General features: G+C 38.1%; 1 protein-coding gene across 1 annotated transcript; it reads left to right on the forward strand.

Moving 5' to 3' along the window:
- The first annotated feature begins 70 nt into the window (after window positions 1–70).
- On the forward strand, window positions 71–19,958 carry SLC4A1AP (solute carrier family 4 member 1 adaptor protein). Its single transcript, XM_032497255.1, has 14 exons — window positions 71–886; window positions 1,125–1,320; window positions 2,953–3,075; window positions 3,869–3,929; window positions 4,268–4,407; window positions 7,655–7,815; window positions 8,912–8,981; window positions 9,344–9,530; window positions 12,657–12,768; window positions 14,759–14,999; window positions 16,789–16,875; window positions 17,560–17,627; window positions 18,188–18,257; window positions 19,609–19,958. Exons 1-14 carry the CDS (start codon window positions 152–154, stop codon window positions 19,656–19,658), a joined length of 2,301 nt encoding a protein of 766 aa, XP_032353146.1. The 5' UTR covers window positions 71–151; the 3' UTR covers window positions 19,659–19,958.
- Window positions 19,959–21,406: the final 1,448 nt, after the last annotated feature.

Here is a 21,406-nt window from a genome sequence, read left to right on the forward strand (position 1 = left end):
CCCCATTCTGACAGCACCCGACCACCCTTTTCTGTTTTCCACTTATTAAGACCTCCCCAGGATACTCACTTCTTCACAATGCTCTGGCTCGTGAAGAAACAACTCCATCATCGCTGCCAGAGGAGCCGCTTGGAGGTGGGGAGAATGGGCCATGGAGAGGAACGTAGAGGCCGAGTGGGAGAGGTTTCCGAGGAACAGATTTCGAGGCTGCAGCCGATTAAGGATGGCTGATAGTTCTGCTCAGGCCGAGTCGCTGGCTCCGCAAGAACTCAATGGCGACTTCAAGAGACCAGCCCTGCCGGTGCCCCCGGCGGTGAGAGGCAAGGCTTCGGCCACCAATCCTTCAAACTCTGAGGAGGTGAAGAAAGAAATGCCCACGGCGCTGCTGGACTCCGATTCCGGAGACCCTGACGTCCCTCTGGCCCAGCGGGACAGCGGGGAGACTAGGAGTCTAGCGGAGGAGCAGCCGTGGTCCCCTACAGCAGCTACTTCCCCTGGCGGCCCGGCCCGGGCTCCCCCTTACCGAGAGCCGCCGTGGGGCGGCCCGGCCACGGCCCCTTACAGCCTAGAGACACTGAAGGGCGGCACCATACTTGGCACCCGGAGCTTGAAGGGGATGAGTTGCTGCCTTTTCGGGAGGCTGCCTAGCTGCGACGTGTGCCTGGAGCACCCTTCGGTGTCTCGCTACCACGCCGTGCTGCAGCACAGAGTGTCCGGCTCTGACGCAGAAGGCGACGGCCACGGGCCTGGCTTCTATCTCTACGATTTAGGAAGCACCCACGGCACTTTTCTTAACAAAACCCTCATCCCACCCCGCACCTATTGTCGGATCCACGTCGGGCACGTTCTTCGCTTTGGAGGCAGCACTCGGCTCTTTCTTCTTCAGGTAAGTGGAAAAACCTAGAATCGAAATCTCTGAGGCACCCCGGCTGCTTTCCTGAGTTCCTTACGCTTTCACGGAGGAAGAAGATTGTCCCAGTCAGCGATTACAAAACTGGAGGAATCTGGCTCCTCATCTCCAGTACACATTGTCATATTTCTGAAAGTGACTTCAACAATCCTGAACTCTAATTTTTTTTTAACAATCCGGAACTCTAAAAGAATTCTTTCGCTTAATTCATCAGGGACCTGAGGAAGACCGAGAGGCAGAATCCGAGTTGACAGTAACTCAGTTGAAGGAATTACGCAAGCAGCAACAAATGATGTTGGAGAAGAAGATGTTGGGAGAAGACTCAGATGAAGAAGAGGAAATGGATACTGCTGAAAGGCAGAGAAATACTAGCAGTCAAGATGATGAAATGGGCTGCACCTGGGGAATGGGTAAGACATTAAAATTGCTGCCAGAGGTTAATATTTTAAATTCATTTCCACTTATATATATATATAAATCATATAGCTTTCATGACTCTTTGAGATAGATAGGACAAAAACAATTTGCACCTGAGGTCACCAAAACCCAGAGAGATTCATTAATTTTTCTGATGACAAAAAACTGAATTATGGGCACAATTGGTTTCTTATAAAGTGTTTTACAATGCACTCACTTGTTCAAAACTCTTCCTCAGTGTATAGTTTGTTATTATTATTATTTTAATTGAATTAACTAATTAATTTATTTATTTTTGTTGGGGGGAGGTAATTAGGTTTATTTAACTTTGGAGGAGTTACTGGGGATTGAACCCAGGACCTTGTGTATGCTAAGCATGTGCTCTACCACTTGAGCTATACCCTCCCCTATAGCTTATTATTTTTAACCATTAAAATTTAATTAAGTACTGATCCTGATTATCACTGGAAGGGGTGGAACTGCATTCAATCAAATAAAATGCAATGTGATTCAATAAATGAGTTCCCTCGAATTTTTTTGTACTTTGTATAAATACCCTGAAATGCGAAGTACCTAATCAGAGAAAAACCTTAGGCAAAGGAATAAAGTAAAATTTCCATAACACCATACGTTTTGGAGGATGGGTATTCAGGAGCTAGGAATATGAAAAGATAGAAGATGGCCTTAATAATATGTTGTTGGGTAGACAGGATAAATATGAAATTATTTGTGTTAAGTCAAACAAAGGCTAAAAACCATAAGTGTGCTAGTGTAAGTGTTCAGAGAAGGAAGCAATCTTTGAGGACTTAGACCGACACTGTCCATTACGGTAGTCACCAGCCACATGTGGTTACTGGGCACCTTCAGTGTGGCTAGTCCAAATTGACATGTGCCGTAAATATAAAATTCACACTGGATTTCAGAGATTTAGTGTGAAAAAAGATTGTAAGTATCGCTTTCATAATATTTTTATATTGATTACATGATAACTTCACCTATTTCTCTTTTTTCATGGGACTATTAGAAAATGTAAGATTATATATATGACTTTCATTATATTTCTGTTGGGTAGCACTGACTTCGATCTTTGGGAAAGTTTATAAGTTTATAAACAGAAGGGTCTTGAATGAAAGGAAAGGAACCCTTAGGAAGCTGAGGACTGGGAGTGGTATTCAGGGCAGAGATTGGTGATTTTAGGGGAGTACTGAGTAAACTAGTCTGTTTGGTAGATATGATAAGTATTACAAAATTATACCCCTAATATATACTCCTATACATTAGGAGACAAAGTATTAGACCTGGGTATGAAAGAATGAGATGCCAGACTGAGGAGCTTAGATTTTTTTTTTTTTCGGGTAGAGAATGTGGTAGGTAATTTTGTTTTTAAAATACATACAGTGATGAATAAGGTGCCATGAAAAACGTTTTAACTTGTCACAATATAGAAAACCTGAAGATGTTCATACGGGTGGTTTTGTGATTCTCTTCCCCCACCCTACCCCCACTTTCTTTCTTTCTTTCTTTTCATCACTGATAACTGTATATACACCCTGAAAGGATAGTGGGTGTCATTCAGACAGTCTCTTATGTCTGATAGTCTTATCCTTCTTTCCCATATCCTATAGGAGAAGATGCTGTAGAGGATGAGGCTGAAGAGAACCCCATTGTCTTAGAGTTTCAGCAGGAGAGGGAGGCCTTTTATATAAAGGATCCAAAAAAGGCTCTCCAAGGTTTTTTTGACCGAGAAGGTATGTAAACAGATTCTGACCCTGCCAGTAAAATGTATCCACAACAGTTTTGTTTTCTAGACCTTCAGGTACTTAGAAACGTTCTATTTTTTCTGCTGTCCTCCTTGTTCAGTTCTTGCCTGTGTGGTCAGTTGCTTCAGGTTTATTTTGAAAATAGTGAAAATCTTGTTAGTCTTTTTTCAAGTCTTGGGAAAAAGGAAGTACTTTTTCCTGACTCATCTAATTCCTCTCAAAAGATCCTAGGCTTGGATTGTGGGAAGATCGACCCAACTTAAAATTTTTTTGTTTCTAATTCACCTGATCTTTTGTAATTCTTAACATGGTTTTTCACTTTATATGATTTAAGGAGGATTGTTTCAGTAGGGATGCTCTGAGGAAACATCTATGTGTATGTATGTGTGTTATATGCATGTTTATGTATGAATATAAATATATATATGAACATTGTATTCTGCACTTAATATTTATGCTCCTAAAAACTAGGTAGCTGTGGCAAATTAACAACTTAAGTCTACAACTTATAATCAATGTGAAAGCTACTATATATTGGACAAAACTGTATATAGAGAGTTGATTGTTTTGATCTGAGTTTATGTTTCTCTGCCTCAAGCTCATCCTAACTTCATTATCAGATGATAATTTCTAGGAATGTGAAGTTAAGTGCTTTGCAATTTAGTATTCAGTGTGGTATGAGAACTTTATATTCATATTTAGCCGTTGCTCTCTTTCCCTTCGTATCAACTAGTAATTTTCAGATGCTATTAAATTTGTTTTGTCTTTCTTCCTCCCACAGGAGAAGAATTAGAATATGAATTTGATGAACAGGGCCATAGCACTTGGCTCTGCAGAGTGAGGTATGTCCTTTTCTCGTTAATGTCAACTTCTGGAAAGTGGCCAATTTCAGGTTTAAATTATGGTTATAGACAACCCAAAGAGCAACTTTAGTCTTAATTTAAAGTTAAGGCTTTTCCTGAATTTGGGCCTTGATAGTTTAGTAACGCATTGGGGGTGGGGTGGGATGGGTAAAAAGTGGACAGAAAGGATTTGAAGTCCAACCTTGGCAAGATAGAACAAAATGAACTGGGAGATTAAAAAGCCATTTCAAAAAACATGACTATTATCATAGCATAGTACTTTTTTCATGAAAATTGGAGCTTAATGTTGTGCTGTAATTCCTTCCAAACCAATGCAGATTACCTGTGGATGATTCAACTGGAAAACAGCTGGTGGCTGAGGCTATTCACTCAGGAAAGAAAAAAGAAGCAATGATCCAGTGCTCACTGGAAGCTTGTCGAATCCTCGATACTTTGGGATTGCTTCGGCAGGAGGCAGGTGAGTATGTGGGAGCACTTTTTTTCTTTAAAAAAAGAAAGAAAGAAGAAAATAGAATACATAAGGTAATAAAACCTTTTTTTAGGCAGAAAATATAAATTGTGCAGAATCCTATGAGGTGTAAAGAATAAATTCCCTAACTCATACCCAGTACTGTTTATATTCTCCAAGACATTTTCTATGCATATAAATGGGATTCAGAACTAGATCCTTTACCAAAAACAAGCACTCATACACAAATGCATTTATATTACTTATACTCTTTTGTGACTTTTTTAACATAAGAATGTATCCTGATATTTTTCCATAACATTGCATTAAATTTACCTTATTAAAAAAAAACAAAACCTGTCTGGGTATTAATTATTTATTAATAAGGCTTATATTTTTATTTATCCTAAAATTAATTTTTACTATTGCAAAGTAACTTATGTATAATTTAAAACTATTAAGGCTTATAAACAAGATATAAGTGTTCTTTGTTCTGCCCCTCCCCAGTCTTCATCCCTAGAAGGCTTTTAACTCTTTCAATTATTTCTTCTGGCATTTTAAAATATCCATATTTCTAAGCCAATATCCTGTAATAATCTATGATTGCATATAATCTGCAAACAAAAACAAAAACAGAATCACTATGCTATACACCTGAAATTAATATACTATTGTAAATTAACATACTTCAATTAAAAAAAGTAAATGTAGAAAAAAAATCTGTATCTCTAAAAAACGGGTATACTTTTATATTTTGAGTCATTTATTTTGAATGTTATCTATTGACTTTGTTAAGTTAGTATTTTAGTATTTACATGATTATGTTTATGCAGATATTAGTCACAATTGAACAGTTTTTTTGTTGTTGTTTTCCCTGAAGTTAATAATTGTGTTTGTTTTTCATGTGTTTGATTTTTTGATACCTCTTACTCATTCTTCCCACACCTTTCAGTATGTTTTCCCACATGGTCAGTCACATTAAGTAATTTATCAGTTCTGATTTTTTGGGAGACATTTCTCCTGAAGAACACTGTTCTCATTCTTTTAGGGGTTACTGCTCTCTAGGCCTGCTGCAGAACAGTCTTCTGGGACTTGACCTTACTGTTTTCCATAAGATTTCCTTTCTTTTTCTCCAGGGTTGAATTTTCTGTTTTTCGTGACTCTCAGATTCTCATATTTCTTAGTTTATTCTCTTGTTTTAGTGGAGCACATCTTTCTGTAGTTTTAGCAGGTTAGAAAGCTGGTACAGCAGTAGGGGGCACGGATGATGGTAGTCTTCAATGGATTTCACATCTTTCATTTTTCTTGGTCTACTGTTGTTTTGGTGGACATCCTTTAGAGGATTCCTGAGAAAGGATGTATTGCAAGTAAACTTTATTAAACTCTCCACCCTGAAAATATAATTATTTTAGAAGAAGGTGAGTAGGTAGGGAGGAGGATCTGTTTCTCAGCTTTTACCCAGTCCTCATTTTAGCACTACTATCCAGCCACAGTTCAGATCCTTCTGAGGATTTTCTTGATTGATTCTCAGCTTTCCCCACTGTTGGTTTTTAGGATTCTTTTTTTTTTTGGTTCTGCTAAGTTAGTTTCCATTCATCTGTCTACTTTCTAATTTCCAAAAATTTGGTGTTGCTGTCCCCACTCCTTTTCTCATTGTCTTTGTAGATTAATGTCTTTTAAAGAAGATCTCTTTGCTGCAGTTTTAGTAGGGTATGAGGAGAGAATGAAATTAGATGTGTATTTCAGTGTACCAACTTAACCTGGAAATTATCAGGTTTATATTAATAGGACTGTTTTGGTTGTAAGTAATAGAAACCTAATTCAGATTAGTTTAAGGACCAGGTTAGTGGCTGCAGAAGCTGGGAAGAGTACCTCACAAGACTGAAGGAAGAGCTGCATGAACCAGGACCTCAAGTTCTGGAAGCAGAACTTAGTGCTACCAAATCAGAACTCAGTATCAGGAGGACACATAAAAGCTGTCTGTGTGAATCTGTGAGTGAGTCTGTCTCATGCGTGCAGGTTTTTGTTTGTTTGTTTTGCAGACAGATTCTCACCCCATGTTGAGAAACTGGGCGCTTACGGCCCTGGACTTATATCTTCCCTTTTTAATAACCTCATTAGGAAGAGAGCCTCTTTTCCCCTATGTCTAAATATAAGTATGAAGGAAGGAGTCTTATTGATCTGGCTTTGGTCACATGAAACCCCTAATCCAAATGGAATGGGGGAGGAATTTTCTAGAGGACGGGGGTACTTTTACCAGAACAAGGCAGGTAAGATGACATGGGGTAGACAAAAAAAGTAATAGCTCCCATAGTCCCCTATTGATGGGCTTTCTAGATTTTCACTGTTACCATGTTGCATTGATATATATAGGAAAAATTCCCGTAAGTAGAATTGCTGGATTGATTGCACTTTTAATGTTGGCAAATGTGGTAAGATTGACCATCAAAAAGATTATGTCAGTGTACATTCCTACCAACTGTTTGAGAATCCATTTCCCCATACTCTTGCCAAATTGGGCATTATTAACCTTCTTCTGTTTTTTCTAGTCTAATAGGTAAGAATTAGTTTCTCATAATTTGTTTTTTTTTAGTCATTAAAAAAGTTTAACATCTTTTTAAATGTTTGTTGGCCATTTGTCTTTTTTTGTGGACTGCTTTTATTATTTTAAAAATTTTCTTTTGGATTATTGATCTTTTCCTCATTTATCTTTTTCCTGTTTCACTCATTGATTTTTGAGAGCTTTTTGCTCATTAAATAAATTAGCCCTTTGTTTTAACTTTTTTATTGTGGTAAAATATATGTAACATAAAATTTACCATGTTAAGCGTTTTTAAGTATACAGTTCCTTGACATTAAATATACTCATGTTGAGTAACCATCACAACTGTCTGTCTCAAAACTTTTTCATCATCCCGTACTAAAACTTGGAACCCAATAAACAGTAACGTCCCATTTTTCCTCCCTCCAGCCCCTGGTAACAAGCTTTCTACTTTTCTGCCTATAGGAATTTGACTATTTTAAGTACTTCATGTATGTGAACTCATGCAATACATGTCTTTTTCTATTCGGCTTATTTCACTTATAATAATGGCTTCAAGGTTTAGCCCTTTGTTTTTATATGTAGTTTGGCAGCTTGTTGAATCGTCTCTTTCAATAATTGATGGCGATATTTTAAGCTACTTGCTTACTTGCCTTCTTTTTCTTTTTCTCTTTTTAAAATTTATTGATTATCATTTATTTTATCTACCTCTAGTATCTCGGAAAAGGAAAGCCAAGAACTGGGAAGATGAAGACTTTTATGACAGTGACGATGACACATATCTTGATCGGACTGGCCTGGTTGAAAAGAAGCGTCTGAACCGAATGAAGAAGGCTGGGAAGATTGACGAGAAGCCAGAGACCTTTGAATCACTGGCAAGTATTACTTATAGAAGTAGCTGTGGTGGTTTAATTTTTTTAATGAAATAATGTATTGTTTAAATTTGTTTTATAATTACAATTTTTAAAGCAGTAGCACTGAAATCTTGTACTGAAGTATAACTTTTGTGATCCATAAATTTGATGGTTACAAACAACTAGTCTTATCTAAGTTGGGGAAGAGTTTAGCTTGTTGCTAGAGACTCTATCCACCTCCAGGTGAGTATTGACCCATTAATGAGCATTCTTTGGATATGATCTTACCTCCCAAAAAAGAAAGGAAAAGTTCCAAATTGGGACAATCTGAGGTAAACTTGACCTTAGGCTTTTGGCAATCAAGAATCATGAGAGGAATTTTGAGTAGTTTGGTAATGCAGGCCCACCTCAGAGATTTTGCAGGTTTGATTCCGGCCCACTGCAGTAAAGCAAACATTGCAATAAAGTGAGTCACATATATTTTTTGGTTTCCCAGTACGTGTAAAAGGTATATTCACACTATACTGTAATCTATTAAGTGGGTTATAGCATTATTTCTAGAAAATAAAAAGGACCTACCCTAATTAAAAAAAAATACTTTATTGTTAAAAAATGCTTACCATCATCTGACAATGCAGGGTTGTCACAAACTACAATTTGTAAAAAATGCAATATCTTCAAAGTTCAGTAAAGTGAAGCTCAATAAAATGAGGTATGCCTGTAGTCTTAAACAGTGTATCCTTCATGAAATTATCATAAGATGGCCTGTGTTTCACTATATTAAGTAGTATGCAGAGCTTAAAACATTACCCAATAGCTATCCTTTGATTCATCAGTGAAAACAAATGCCTTGAGTTCTTTCTTTTGAGTAAAATAAAGTCTGTGTTTTATGCATTCCTTCTGTTTAAGTCTTAGTTATTTAATTCAGAAGTTAATTCAGTTAGAATTAAACAAATGAAAAAAGTTAACTCTAGGAGGAGCAGATTTAATTGGACTTCTGAATTATTCCTCTTAAAACTTTTCACAATAATAAAAATAAGAGGAGGAAGATAAGGAAAGCTACCATATTTTGAAAGAAGGAAAGCATTTGCTAATCTTGTTAATTTGCCCGTTCCAGGTTGCAAAGTTAAATGATGCTGAAAAGGAACTCTCTGAAATTTCTGAGAGACTGAAAGCCTCCAGCAAAGGTAAGGTAATGACTCATTAAACAAATATTTATTTAGCATCTACTGTATGTAGTGTACTCTGCTAGGCACTGAGGCTACATTGGTTAATAAGATATATAGGGTATGGATTCCTAAGGAGAAACATAGCATTTTAGAACTAGAAAGAACTTTATAAATTACTTGGTGTAACCTCTAATAGATGAATTAAATAAAGCCCATTGAGGCAAAGTGATGTCCTAAGACATAACCAGTTTCCTTATTCTTAATATCAATAATGCCATCTGTCTAGCTTTATGTTAGTGACTTTTCTATGGAAACTTGGACTGAATTTTAAAATATTTGAGGCCACTTTTCTGAATATTTATTATCCCTTTCTTGGACAGCTCTCTCAGAGTCACCATCTCAGGACTCTTTAGATGCATTCATGTCAGAAATGAAATCAGGGAGTGCGTTAGATGGTGTGTCCCGGAAGAAACTTCACCTGAGAACTTTTGAACTGAGAAAGGAACAGCAGAGACTTAAAGGGTTGATAAAAATTGTAAAGCCAGCAGAGATTCCAGAACTAAAAAAGTAAGTCAGTCTTAGTTATACTTGGAATTTTAAATAAGTGTATTTGCATAGATAACTGAATTATATCTTTATTTTTTTAGGTAATCATTATGGACTAGAATATAAGAAACTCTTTAAAGCACAGAAGGCAGTGGTTTCGTGGAGTAACTAAAAGCCCATTTCATTTGTGATATATAGACTGCTACAGGATTTTTAGAGAAAACTGTATTGAATCCTCTTTCACTGGAGCGCTCTGAGCTTTTCACTTACTCTCTTAGTGCAAAGTAAGCTGCTTTAAAGAGTAACATGCACAGAAAGCTAATTGCCCTAATATTTAAAGATCCACCAACGAGACAAATGGGCAAACTATATAAACTGACATGCCACTGAAAAAGAAATACATGTAGCTCTTAACTGTATGAAAAGATGTTCAACCTCACTCATAATAAGAGACAAACAAATACTACAATGTAATACCATTGTTAATCTATGATTTTAAAGCCACAGATGAAAAGATGTGAGTGCAGATTTGCAGACATCTAGAAGATTTTTGAGTAATTTGTAAACAAGATTTTAAGAATAATTTTTCCCAGAGTTGGTTAGTACTTTTAAGTGAGTGAGTGTGAATGTGTGTGAGTGTGTGTGTGTGAGAGATGCAATCTTTCAACTTGACGATATTTCAAAATTGTGTTCTATGTGGTCATAACAAATTTTTGAAAATGTTGTATAGGTGGTTATAGAAATAAGCAACCCCCAATGAATACATTCCAGGTGGGCTTTTTAAAAAGTGGTACTACCTAGGTGTGTTCACTCACTTATGAAGGTAGTTAACTATAGAAAATTTGTGTTTTTTTAGATCTCTGCTGTTTAGTACAACACCTAGTAGTCACATGTGATATTTAAATTAAATAAAGTTAAAAATTCAGTTCCTCAGTCACATTGGCCATATTTCAAGCTGCATGTGGCTAGTGGCTACTGTATCAGGCAGCGCAGACATAGAACATTCCCAGTGATGGAATATCTGTTGGAACATCATTGGAAAATGATGGCTGTCCGTCTGCTGTGTTCTGTTGGACAGTGCTGCTTTTGATTGTCATTAAGCATTTACTATGTGTACAGAACCTGTAACTTGATGCTGGGGGCACTGCATAGAAGAGTATTCATTGAGAGGTATCTCTCTTTACAGAGCTGTAGACATGAAATGTTTCTGGAGCTCTTGATCATCTGTACAGAAAATTTATCCCCAAATTACTAGCAGGCTTGTTCAAAGATTTATATGTGGTTTGGATATTTAATACAGTGATTCATAGTTCAGTCCACAGAAGTCTATTTACACAAATGATATCAGAGTTAATCGATAGTGCGGAGGTAGGTTAGCAATAGAGTTAGACTTCCTGGGTTTCATTCTCAGCTCTGTCATTTACTTCTTGGGAATTTTGAGGCAGGTTATTTCACTTCATTGATTTTTGTTTTCCTCATCTGTAAATTGGAAGTAATGATAGTGAAAAGATTAAACGAATAGCATTTAAAGTGCTGGCATGTATGTATTATTGTTGTCATCATTGTCACAATTTTTACTATTTCTGTTATACTTAGTAACTGTTTGTAATATTGTTTTTATGGAGAAAACATAAAAACTCAGGAGGCATAGTCCAGACTAAACAAATTAACAGTGAGTTTTAATTTCAACCCTGTAATCCTTTAATTTGATAAGTCAGCCCTGAGAGGTGTTCTGAGCTAGAAGACACATAGCTTCCTCCAGAGCCTCCCTTCCTGCTGCCTGTGTGTCTGCCTAGTGTCCCCTCCCTTTCCTACTTTAGATACTGGCCTTCAGATCTTCTCCCTCCTCTTCTCACTTGAGAGTGGAACTTCTAAACTTCCTCTCTAAGTCCACCCCTCGTCCATCCACAAGCAACCCTTGATTATAATTTCATCTTCCACTTTTTCATCTCCTTTGGTAGTCTTTGCATGTTTTCTGGCCAGCCAAGCTATTTAATGGAGCTGAGAAATATGTGCTGGTCTTGCCTTTGCCTTTCTCTGCTTCCTGAGTCTTGTGGAGACAGACTGTGAAGGGTGATGTGACAAAGTGTCTTTAAGGCCAGGCAGGCAGGATTCCTGTGGTGGCCTTAGCAAGGCAGTGGGTCAGTCTCTGGTAGAAAGGAGGTGAGTCTCAGCTCAAGAGCACCACTGAAGTAAAAGAAGGCAGTCGTGGCCCATGGGGCTTCAGGGTAGGTAGACAGGGTAGTCAGTTTCTTGTATGGGTCCTGTGGGTCAGGAGTGCCAATGCTGTCTTTACATTCCAGGTTGCAGGGTTGTCCTGTAGTCAGTGAGAAGAAAGTGTAGGGCTTTCTTCCCTCTGTCTCCTCCTGCTACCTTGTCATTGTCACCTCTGCCTATTCTCTGAACATGTCAACTCAACTGCTGTCCTGTTCGTTTTTCGTCTGTTCTTCTTCTTCCTTGCTGTTTTCTAATCTCTGCAATCTTTTTGCCCTTCCTCTGCTTTACTCTTATGTGCTTAGCTTTATATCCAGCCAGTGAGAATGTTGATGAGCTCACTAGTTGTAGGGTTTCTTACTAGGTCTTTGTCATTACTCACTACACAGGCTATCCTGCCTCCTGCCCCCTACACACACACACACACTTTTTTTTTTAAACTTCTGTGCACTTTTGTTTATTAAACTTCTGTGCTCAGAACTGTTGTGTGTGGTTATAACAAGTGTGGGCTCCAGGTAAGTAAAGCACTGTGAGTCCTCTTCAGAGACTGGTGGGAAGTAGGGCTTTACACCATGGGTCCATCTCCTGCCACTTCATGGGGATGGGATCATGCTTATATATTCCCCTTTGCCAGTGACCTGTGTACTGTAGGCATCATTCTATGAATGGGAAATCGTATAGCATGTTGCAAATTACTAGACTAAGGTAGCAGCCTCATCTTGTCCTTAATAGCTCTATGTCTGTGATAATCAGCAGTGTTGTCCATTCATACTCTGTTGTCCATTCATACTTCTTTCTTCTTGGCATATGTGTAAATGTTCACTTTGTGGAAATTTTTGTTTTGCCAAAACTTTCTTTGTCATGGCATTTTTAGATAAAACCTTGGCCTCGCTGGAAAAAGTACATATATGTAAAATTATTGTTTCTTCCTAGAACTGAAAGTCAAGCTACAGATGGAGAAAGCAAAGCTAAAAAGCTTACATTGCCTCTCTTTGGTGCCATGAAAGGAGGAAGCAAATTCAAATTAAAAACTGGAACAGTAGGGGTAAGTTGTGAGTCAGGGTGTTAAACTTTTAGCTCTTGTGTTATCCTAAGCTAAGTTTTCTCTTTTCTTTAAAACTCAAATGACTCATCCCACAGTAATGTGCAAAAGGGCCGTGGGTTTGGTATGCTCTCTTCTTTCCCAGGACGTGGTTCTTGGATTTTTCTCTTCAGCCTAGATTATCAAGAATTGATAAAATTGATTCATGCCAGTCAATTTGCATGTAACTGATTTGTGAATCAGAATACCAATTTTTTTTAATTCATTAATTTCTTCTTCTTTCTTTTAAATTGAAGTCAAGTCAGTTTACAATGTTGCATCAATTTCTGGTGTACAGCATAATGTTTCAGTCATCCATATACATATATATGCACAGAGTACCAATTTATTAATTTATGATGAATGTTGCATTTAAGAAAAGATTTCCTGCATTTGATGCTTTTTTCCTGGTGGATGGATGTTGTAATATTCAGACTCAACTAACATTTGTTAATAACATAGTCTGTGCACCTGGCTCCTGGCTCTGCCATATGGTTTTTCTTATTTCATTTAATCCTTCCAACACCTTATGACATGTGGGAATTATCACCTCTCACAACTGAGGAAACAGGGTCAGGGAGGTTAAATACAAGATCACACCACCATCAAGTAACTAGATGCAGTCAAATCCAGGTCTTATGTCTCTTGAGTTTTGTGATCTTCCTACTATCCTCTGATACTTCACTGGTATAAGTTTTGTTTTATGTACATCCTTATTTATAGACTCAGCTTGTAAAGGGTTTTCATCACCCCAAAGAGCTGAACCTTGTATAATAATGTGCTAGGGCTGCCATGACAAAATACCACAGACTACGTGGCTTAAATATCAGAAATTTATTCTCTCTCAACTGTGGAGGCTAGGAGTCCATGATCAGTGTGCCAGCAGGGCTGGTTTCCTCTGAGGCCTCTCTCCTTGGCTTGCAGGTGGCTGCCCTCTTGCTGCTTCTTAATGTGGTCGTCCCTCCGTGCACTTGCACCTCGGGCGATTCTCTCCTGCTTTTAAGGATGCCAGTAGTATTGGATCAGGGCCACCTGAACAGTCTTATTTTAACTTAATCACCTCTTTCAAGATTTTATCTCCAAATATGTTGCATTCTGAGGTACTGGGGGTTGGGACTTCAACATGAATTTTGGGCGGGACACAGTTCAGCCCATAAAACCTTGAATTATGGTAAACTGTCCTTTGGTGGCAGAGATCTGAAGTCCCAGCCATGTGTTCTCAGTGAGAACTATATGGTTTACCTGTGATGGAGGCTCTTCTGTGAAGTTGGGGAGAGGGGTTACTTATGTTTTAGTTAGAAGAAAAATTCTTTACTAAAAGGCTTTCCTTAGGATTATGGAGCTAAATCCTGTATTTAAAAAGTGATATACCCAGTGTATACTTTGGCCTTCTTTATATTCTTTAAGCTGTGATCATCTTTTTCTAATACTTTTATTAAAAGGTCTTGATTAGAATATTTGGCCTTATTCAAGAAATTTCTTCTTTTTCTTCAGGATCTGTTTTATTGATTTACATATCTTGTTTCCTTGAAATTATGTTAAATCTAAAATGAAAAAGCTGCACAAATGATTTATTTTTTAGAAATGTGTGTCTCATTTACTCCCTAGAAGATTTTATAATGAATTAAGATCCTTTAACATCATGAGGGGTAATGGGACAGAATTCCTGCAGTTGGTACTCAATAAGTGGTCCTGGAATACATGTTTTTGTTCCCTACAAGCTGTTTCAAGTGTTTCGTGCTTATTATTCTTTTGACCCTAGAAACTAATAAAGATACTTCTAAAGGGTCCATAGATGGATACAGTTTCATGTGAAAGTCCTTCCAGCAGACTTGGGTGGGCTCTGTCAGCACAGAGCAGTTAGACATTGTGCTCGTTTAGCTTAACCCCCTTGAAGAGATTTGTCTCTGCTGTATTGTAGAACTACTTGTTCATAGTTTTGTTTCTGTCATAGAAGTTACCCCCCAAGCGTCCAGAACTACCCCCAGCTCTAATGAGAATGAAGGATGAGCCTGAAGTAGAAGAGGAGGAAGAGGAGGAGGAGGAGGAAGAGGAGAAGGAAGAGGAGGAGCATGAAAAGAAGAAAATGGAAGCTGGAGGCAGTAGGCTACCGCAGGAGACAGAACCAGAAGGAGCAGTGCAGGACACGAGCCCCACCACAGACTCCTCGAGTTCTAAAGAAACAAAAAACCTTGGTAATGTCTTCCTTCTCCTTCCTGTTCATTCGTTGTGGATAGGTTTGAAAAAGCAAAGCCAGTTCTTGCCTGTGCTTTTTGACCTTGTGATACTTTGTGATACGTGATATAGCCGACTCTGGGGAAACAAACTTTCTTGGTCTTTCTTTGGTTGCAGGTCATCATTTATCCTTATTGCAGAATAAGGGCAAGTACTTCCAGTGGATTCCAGGATTATAGAAAATTGAAAGCTGTGGAATCTGAAACCATAGCTGCTGTAGAAGAGTCCTGAGCTGTTGTCACTGTATGATTGGAGGGCAGTAGAATAGGGTGGGTGACGAGGCCTGATCAGGTGGTCTCAGGATAAGCCTCCCCTTACTCATTTCCCCCCATCTCTTAAACAGAGGCTAAAAATAATGATACCCACTGGACATGATTCTCATGAAGCATCCGGCCTTATTCATTTTTTTGCCCATAGTACCTAGCAGAGAACCTGGCATGTAGTATTACCCACCTTAGCAAAAGGTTGATGAAAAATGTGAAAGAGAGAATTGATTGGTTTTTTGAATGTATTTTCTTCTGATTATAAAAGGATTATATGTTCATTTTAGAAACTGAATCATACATAAAAGTCCAAGGAAGAAAAGAGGAATCTCCTACAATCTCACCCCCAGAGATAATTGTTATCTTTTTAGTACATTTTTAACCCTTGTTTACTGCAGGGGTTATTTTCCTGCAGGTTAGCCAAGCTGCTTACATTAAGTTTAAGACTGCACAGAAAATAGGGAGCTGGAGGAGGAACAAAAAAACACTGGCATTAAATCATGTGGGAATGTGTGCATGTGGACTTCCAAAACAAAGCTGGCCTGTCCACGTAAAAACAGCAGGCCTGCTATGCAGACCTCTTGACTCACCTTCAGTTGTTCGAGAAATAGAAAAGTTACTGTTTCCTCATCTGTGAGAAGTAAATCTTTTGTTTTTGCATTTTCCTTTGTTTAGTTATTGGCACGATGCTTGGCTTTTTCAAAAAAAGGTGCTTATACATACTTTTTTCTGAGTGGTCTTTGATCCATACATTGTGAGGGGTATATATAAACAGTCAGCATGTTAGGGGAGCACTAAGTATTGTAGGGTTCTTTTGTTTGTTTGTTTAGGGGACCAAAGTAAATATGTGTGTGTAAAAATAGCAGATTTTAAAATTTGGTTTATAAGATACTTGAATTAGTATATCTGCAGCTGATTAAGGATTACTCCAGGCCTTTTTTTTTTTTTTTAAACATTGGGATTGTATTGTACATGCTATTTTATAATCTATTTTTTCTATGCCTTAAAATATTCTTTTAAAATGTGATTTTAATAAGGGGCAAAGTGTCCCATCACATGCATGTGCCTTAATCAATTTAATCAACTCCATATTATTATGCATGTAAGTTATTTGTTAATTTTTGCTGTTATAAACATACTTGTATATAATAAATCTTGGTGCTCACCTCTGATTATTTTCTTTGACTATGTTCCTAGAAGTATAATTTTTAGGCCAAGGAATATGTACATTTTTAAAGCTTTTGGTAAGTATCACTGAAAAGTTTTACCTCAAGAGTTGGCCAGTTTTTAAGCTGGACAATTGGCGGTTCTCTGTTAGACATCTGGAGGCGTATTTATTGAAAACCTAGTTAAGGTTAGTTGAAGCTAATGATGGTAAAACTGGATGATTACGTATGTACTTAGCTTTTCTTGCTTTTGTTTTTGTTTTCTTGGTTCCCCACCACGAATTAAGTAATACAATATGCTTTGGTTCTGCATTTTATAGAAAACATGTCTCAACTCAGCCAAGTGAAACAAAATAAAGATTATCAAGAGATCAGTGAAACAGCTGCATCACGTGAGGAGCCCTCAGGCAAGTAGCACAGGGACCCGGGTGCTGTTCCGCCCGCAGGCAGCCGGCTGGTGTCAGGGAGGAGGGGTGGCGGTGCCCTGAGGGGCACAGACACCAGGTGGATGCCGCTGCCAGGGCTGTGGGCAAAGATGGAATATATGAGAGGTTCATGTGTGGTGCCAGCACGTTTGCCTTTCCTTTCCTCCTCAGCCTCTTCCCTGGGCTTCCCCACTCCCTGACCCACAAAGCACCTAATGCCTGCATGCTTCCCTCTGTCCGTGCAAAGCCCCCTGCAATTTTATGTCTCTTGGAGTTGAGTATGTGCCTATCATGGGCATGATTCCAGCACTATTGAAATAAATTGGCTGAAAGTTTGGCCTATTAAAAGGACTGGTTTTTTTTTTCCCTCTGGTTTTCTACTGCTTTTAACTGTAATGGTTAAATTGTAAAGTAGTAAAATCAGCCCCATTTTCCTTTACCTTTTCAAAAGGTGTGATTAAATTCAAGCATAGGATCTGAAAACTAAGGTTATTAATAAAGGGACAGTTCTCTTTATATAGTCTTTATAATAGTAGAAGGAATTTTTGAGAATTAGATTGTGGCATGTTTTCTTCAATAATTATAATGCTCTCTTAGGAGTTTTTCTCTTCTGTTTTATCTTTCTGAAATGGCTGTCACCTCTTTATTTTCTTTTTCATAAATTAGCGTCAAAGAATGAAAATGAGAAAAGCAGAGATGAATTGAAGAAAAAGAAAGCTCCTGGCCCCGGCAAAGTAAGTACCTCAGTCATAATCTTCACTTCTCTCGAGGTAAAAATGAATCCCCTTGTTGTGGACCTCTTCTGAAAGAGGGATTGTCCTGGCAGAGTTCTCAGCTGCCTTCTACCCTCTCTGCTAGAAATCTCTTGTCAGAGTAATGGGAACCCTCCCAAAGTCCAGGTTCCGAGATGCCAGCTAAGGGCCAACCTTGCAAAGAGGCCTTTCAAAGGATAGCAGGCAGGCTTGCTACATTAACTCTTTTCTGCACCTGGATCAGAAGGCAAATGTCACATTTTCCTCTGTGTGGGTTGTATCATTTAGAACTCATACCTGTGTTGACTGCCCTTTTAAAAAACGATCATTTCAGTCTCACTGGCTGAAAATCAGCTTGTTGAGACTTTTTGGAAAAAAATCAAAGTTCGAAGAATGAATGCTCCCCCATTTTTGGGTTACTTTATGTCAAAATCATTAATGGAAACTGTTCTCTCTTAATTTTTGTTTGCTAATAGGGATAGGGACAGTAATTCTTAAGAGTTAAAATTCTTTTGAATTAAATAACCTACTTTTCTTTGTAGCTTCCGCCAACACTTTCCTCAAAATATCCAGAAGATGACCCAGATTACTGTGTGTGGGTCCCACCTGAAGGTAGAATCTTTTTACTTTTCTTTTCCTCTAAGATTAGGTTTCTGAATAGGTAATATATTTAAGGTTTAAAATAAGAAATTTACAAGAGTATATAGTGGAAAAATCTCCCTTCTGGAGGACCAGGTAGATTAAAAGATACAAAGAGCCATATCAACCAAATATAATTTGTGGATTCTGTTTGGATCCTTATTCAACCAAACAAGTATTAAAAAAATTACAAGCCAGTCAGATAATTTTGAACACTGGCTGGTTATTTGATGATACTAGGAAACTATTGTTAATTTTTTAAAAATGTGAGTGATGTTGAGTTACGTTTTTTAGAAAAAGTTCTTATCTCTAGGAATATGTACAGACATGTTCACAGATGGAATGATATCTGAGATTTGTCTTACAATAATCCAGTGCTGGAGGATGAAGGAAGGTAGGGGAGGGATAATAGATGAAGCAGGATTTGCCACACATTGATAAAGCTGGGTGCTGGGTACATGGAGGTTCGTTATGTTTTGCTCTTCACTTTTGCGTGTATTTTAAATTTACAGTTAAGTGAAAAAGAAAAAACTTCTGACTGTTCTTTAGCTGCTCAGTTTTTCCTCGAAAGACAACCAAATATTAGTTCCTTATAATTTCTTATATGTATTATGTAAAATGCCTATGAAAGCAATAAAATACATAATATTTCACCGCTCTTTTTACACAAATGGAAGCATATTCTATACCTTACTGTTTTGCACTTAATACCATATGGAAATCTTTCCATAGGTACTTATAGATTTCTTTTTTTTTTAATGGTAGCATAGTTCTTTTTTATAGTATGGATCTATCTTACTTATTTAAGTATATCTATCTTACTTATTTAATCAGTTCCCTCAATAAATGTTTACTGTGTTTCCAGTCTTTTGCAAGTCTGCAGTAAGTATCCTCTAATATGTAATTTTGCAAGTGTAGAGGTAGGTGCACTTGTAGAAAAAAATTCATAAAAGTTAACAAACTGGATCAAAAGATACAAACTTTCTTAAGATACTATAAATTGCATTCTGTAGGGATTATACTAGTTTATGTTCCTACATAGACTGTTAAGGCAATGTATAAGATGCTTCTTTCTCCATATGCTCATCACAGGTTGCTTTTCTATGGATTGGGTTTCTAATATACTAATAATTAATAGAAATTTAGTTACTAGAAATGTTTGCTTTTTATATGCTAATAAGTGTTAGGGTAGAGGTAAAAAGAGGACTGTATTTTGAAGTTGTACACAGAAAGTCTTTTACCTTTTGGTCCACTGATGTCTGGATATCTCTTCCCTCCTGACTTGGAAATGTGAATGTCTGTCTTTCTTTTCACTCTGATCTAGGCCAAAGTGGAGATGGCAGGACCCATCTTAATGACAAATATGGCTATTGATTGCTTCCAAATCCCAAAGGAAGACCTTGTGGACCATGTGACATGGGATATTTGAATAATACATCAAGTTGAATGTCCAGAGAAGGAGTTCAGGTGATCATTTGTAAAATATGGTGACTGGCCTTTTCTTCTGTGCTCTTTGCTTCCTAAATTTATCTGCCTATCTGATTCTCTTGAATTTGATATTTATGTTTAAAAGTGTTTGTGTATGTATGTAAAAAGGAACCGTATTTTTTGAGAGTTAGTAACATGAGAGACATGGCTCTATTAAAATAAGAAGGTGAAGATGTCTCATGTTTATTTAAGGCTACAATGTCTTTCTTAAGCTTTAGGGACTATACTTTTCCTGAGCAATGGGGTGCTTCTGGCAGTTAGACTCTTAAGATTCACTGATAGTTTTCTCCTCAAATAAGTGTTGAAAGATGAGGCCATGCCATGGATGTGACCCTTGGTGTCCCTGTCATTCTTGGAACTACAAATAGATACACAGTGGGGCCTCCTACTCCCTCTCACTGTAATCCTTTTGCCAGGTTTGAGAACAGACCCTGACTTATCAGGAGACAGGTCAGACCATAGCACACCTCATGCAGTCAGGTACCAATCCTGATAGAAAAAAGTCAGTCTTTTGAATATCCTGGACTCTGACCAATCAGGTTAGTCTCTCCTCCAGTGGAAAGGTGCAAATAAGGTCATAGAGTGAAAAACTGGATGTGTTTTGCCCACTGTGGGGCTTCTTACCTCTGTAGAGAGGGGAATAAAAGTTTCTTCCTCTCTGGAAATCTGGAGAAATGCAAGAATATGTCTTATTCCCAACCCACACTCCCCTCTCCCCATCATTAGTGCCTCACTTTCATAGGAAAGGAAAACCTAAGAGTGGAAGCAGGGTGGAGAGCCTGAGGACTGGGCTGGAGGCAGACATAGTGAGCAAGCAGGAGGAAGGCTGTGGCCCAGCAAGAGAGACTGGATGAGGATGGTGCTTTCCCAGTATGGATTATGCTGGATGCATGAGGTGGGCAGGAAGCAGCAACGAGGAGCTTCAGTTACCCTGACCGATGTCTGGTCTGTTAAAAATAAGTCTTTGATTTCTCAAAAAACAGTACCAGTATTGGTATTATGAGACTGTTAATTTGCACGTCATTTAGACCAACAGGGAAGAACTTGTTGACGATGTAAAAAGTGACAGCAATTTGGCAGCAGAGTAACCGTGCTATCTTGGTTCAAAACAGTGGATAAAGGTCTGAGCCAGATCAGTGGTCTTCAAGGGTGAAACTCTTTATTCAAACAAAACTGTATACGGGATCCTAATACTAGAACAGGTTAAAAATATGCCTGCTCTGGTTGAAATGAGGGCACGGGGATTGGATCTGCACACACAAACCTTCATGCATACAATCCCTTTCTCCTCATTCCACCCTCAGAATGACCCTGAGGAGTCCTAGAGGCTCCACAGAGTGTAGAATGCTTTAGGGAGGTAGGTTTCTAAATGTTCTGAGAGCAGTGGGTTTGGTCCTGTGTCTAGAGACCCTGAAGGCAAAAAGGACTCCAGAGGCCAAAATAAAATATAAATGTGTAGCTTGTACAATTAACATTAGTGGTCAGTGCACTTTATTCAAAAGGCCTGCACATGAGTCTCAGCTTCCCTTTGCTAAATAGGACTTTGGGGATATGACTTAAATTCCCTGAGCCTCAGTTCTGTCATGTGTGAAGCAGGGACAGTAATGCTTCCTGCTCTTTGAACCTCAGATTTG

Source organism: Camelus ferus, chromosome 15, assembly GCF_009834535.1.
Source record: "Camelus ferus isolate YT-003-E chromosome 15, BCGSAC_Cfer_1.0, whole genome shotgun sequence".
Taxonomy (NCBI): domain Eukaryota; kingdom Metazoa; phylum Chordata; class Mammalia; order Artiodactyla; family Camelidae; genus Camelus; species Camelus ferus.

Coding starts and splice junctions, on each gene's coding strand:
- SLC4A1AP (XM_032497255.1), top strand. CDS start 152: ATGGAGAGGAACGTAGAGGCCGAGTGGGAGAGGTTTCCGAGGAACAGA. Junction 7,816..8,911: donor CAGAGACCTTTGAATCACTG/GCAAGTATTACT, acceptor TGCCCGTTCCAG/GTTGCAAAGTTAAATGATGC. Junction 9,531..12,656: donor GAGATTCCAGAACTAAAAAA/GTAAGTCAGTCT, acceptor GTTTCTTCCTAG/AACTGAAAGTCAAGCTACAG.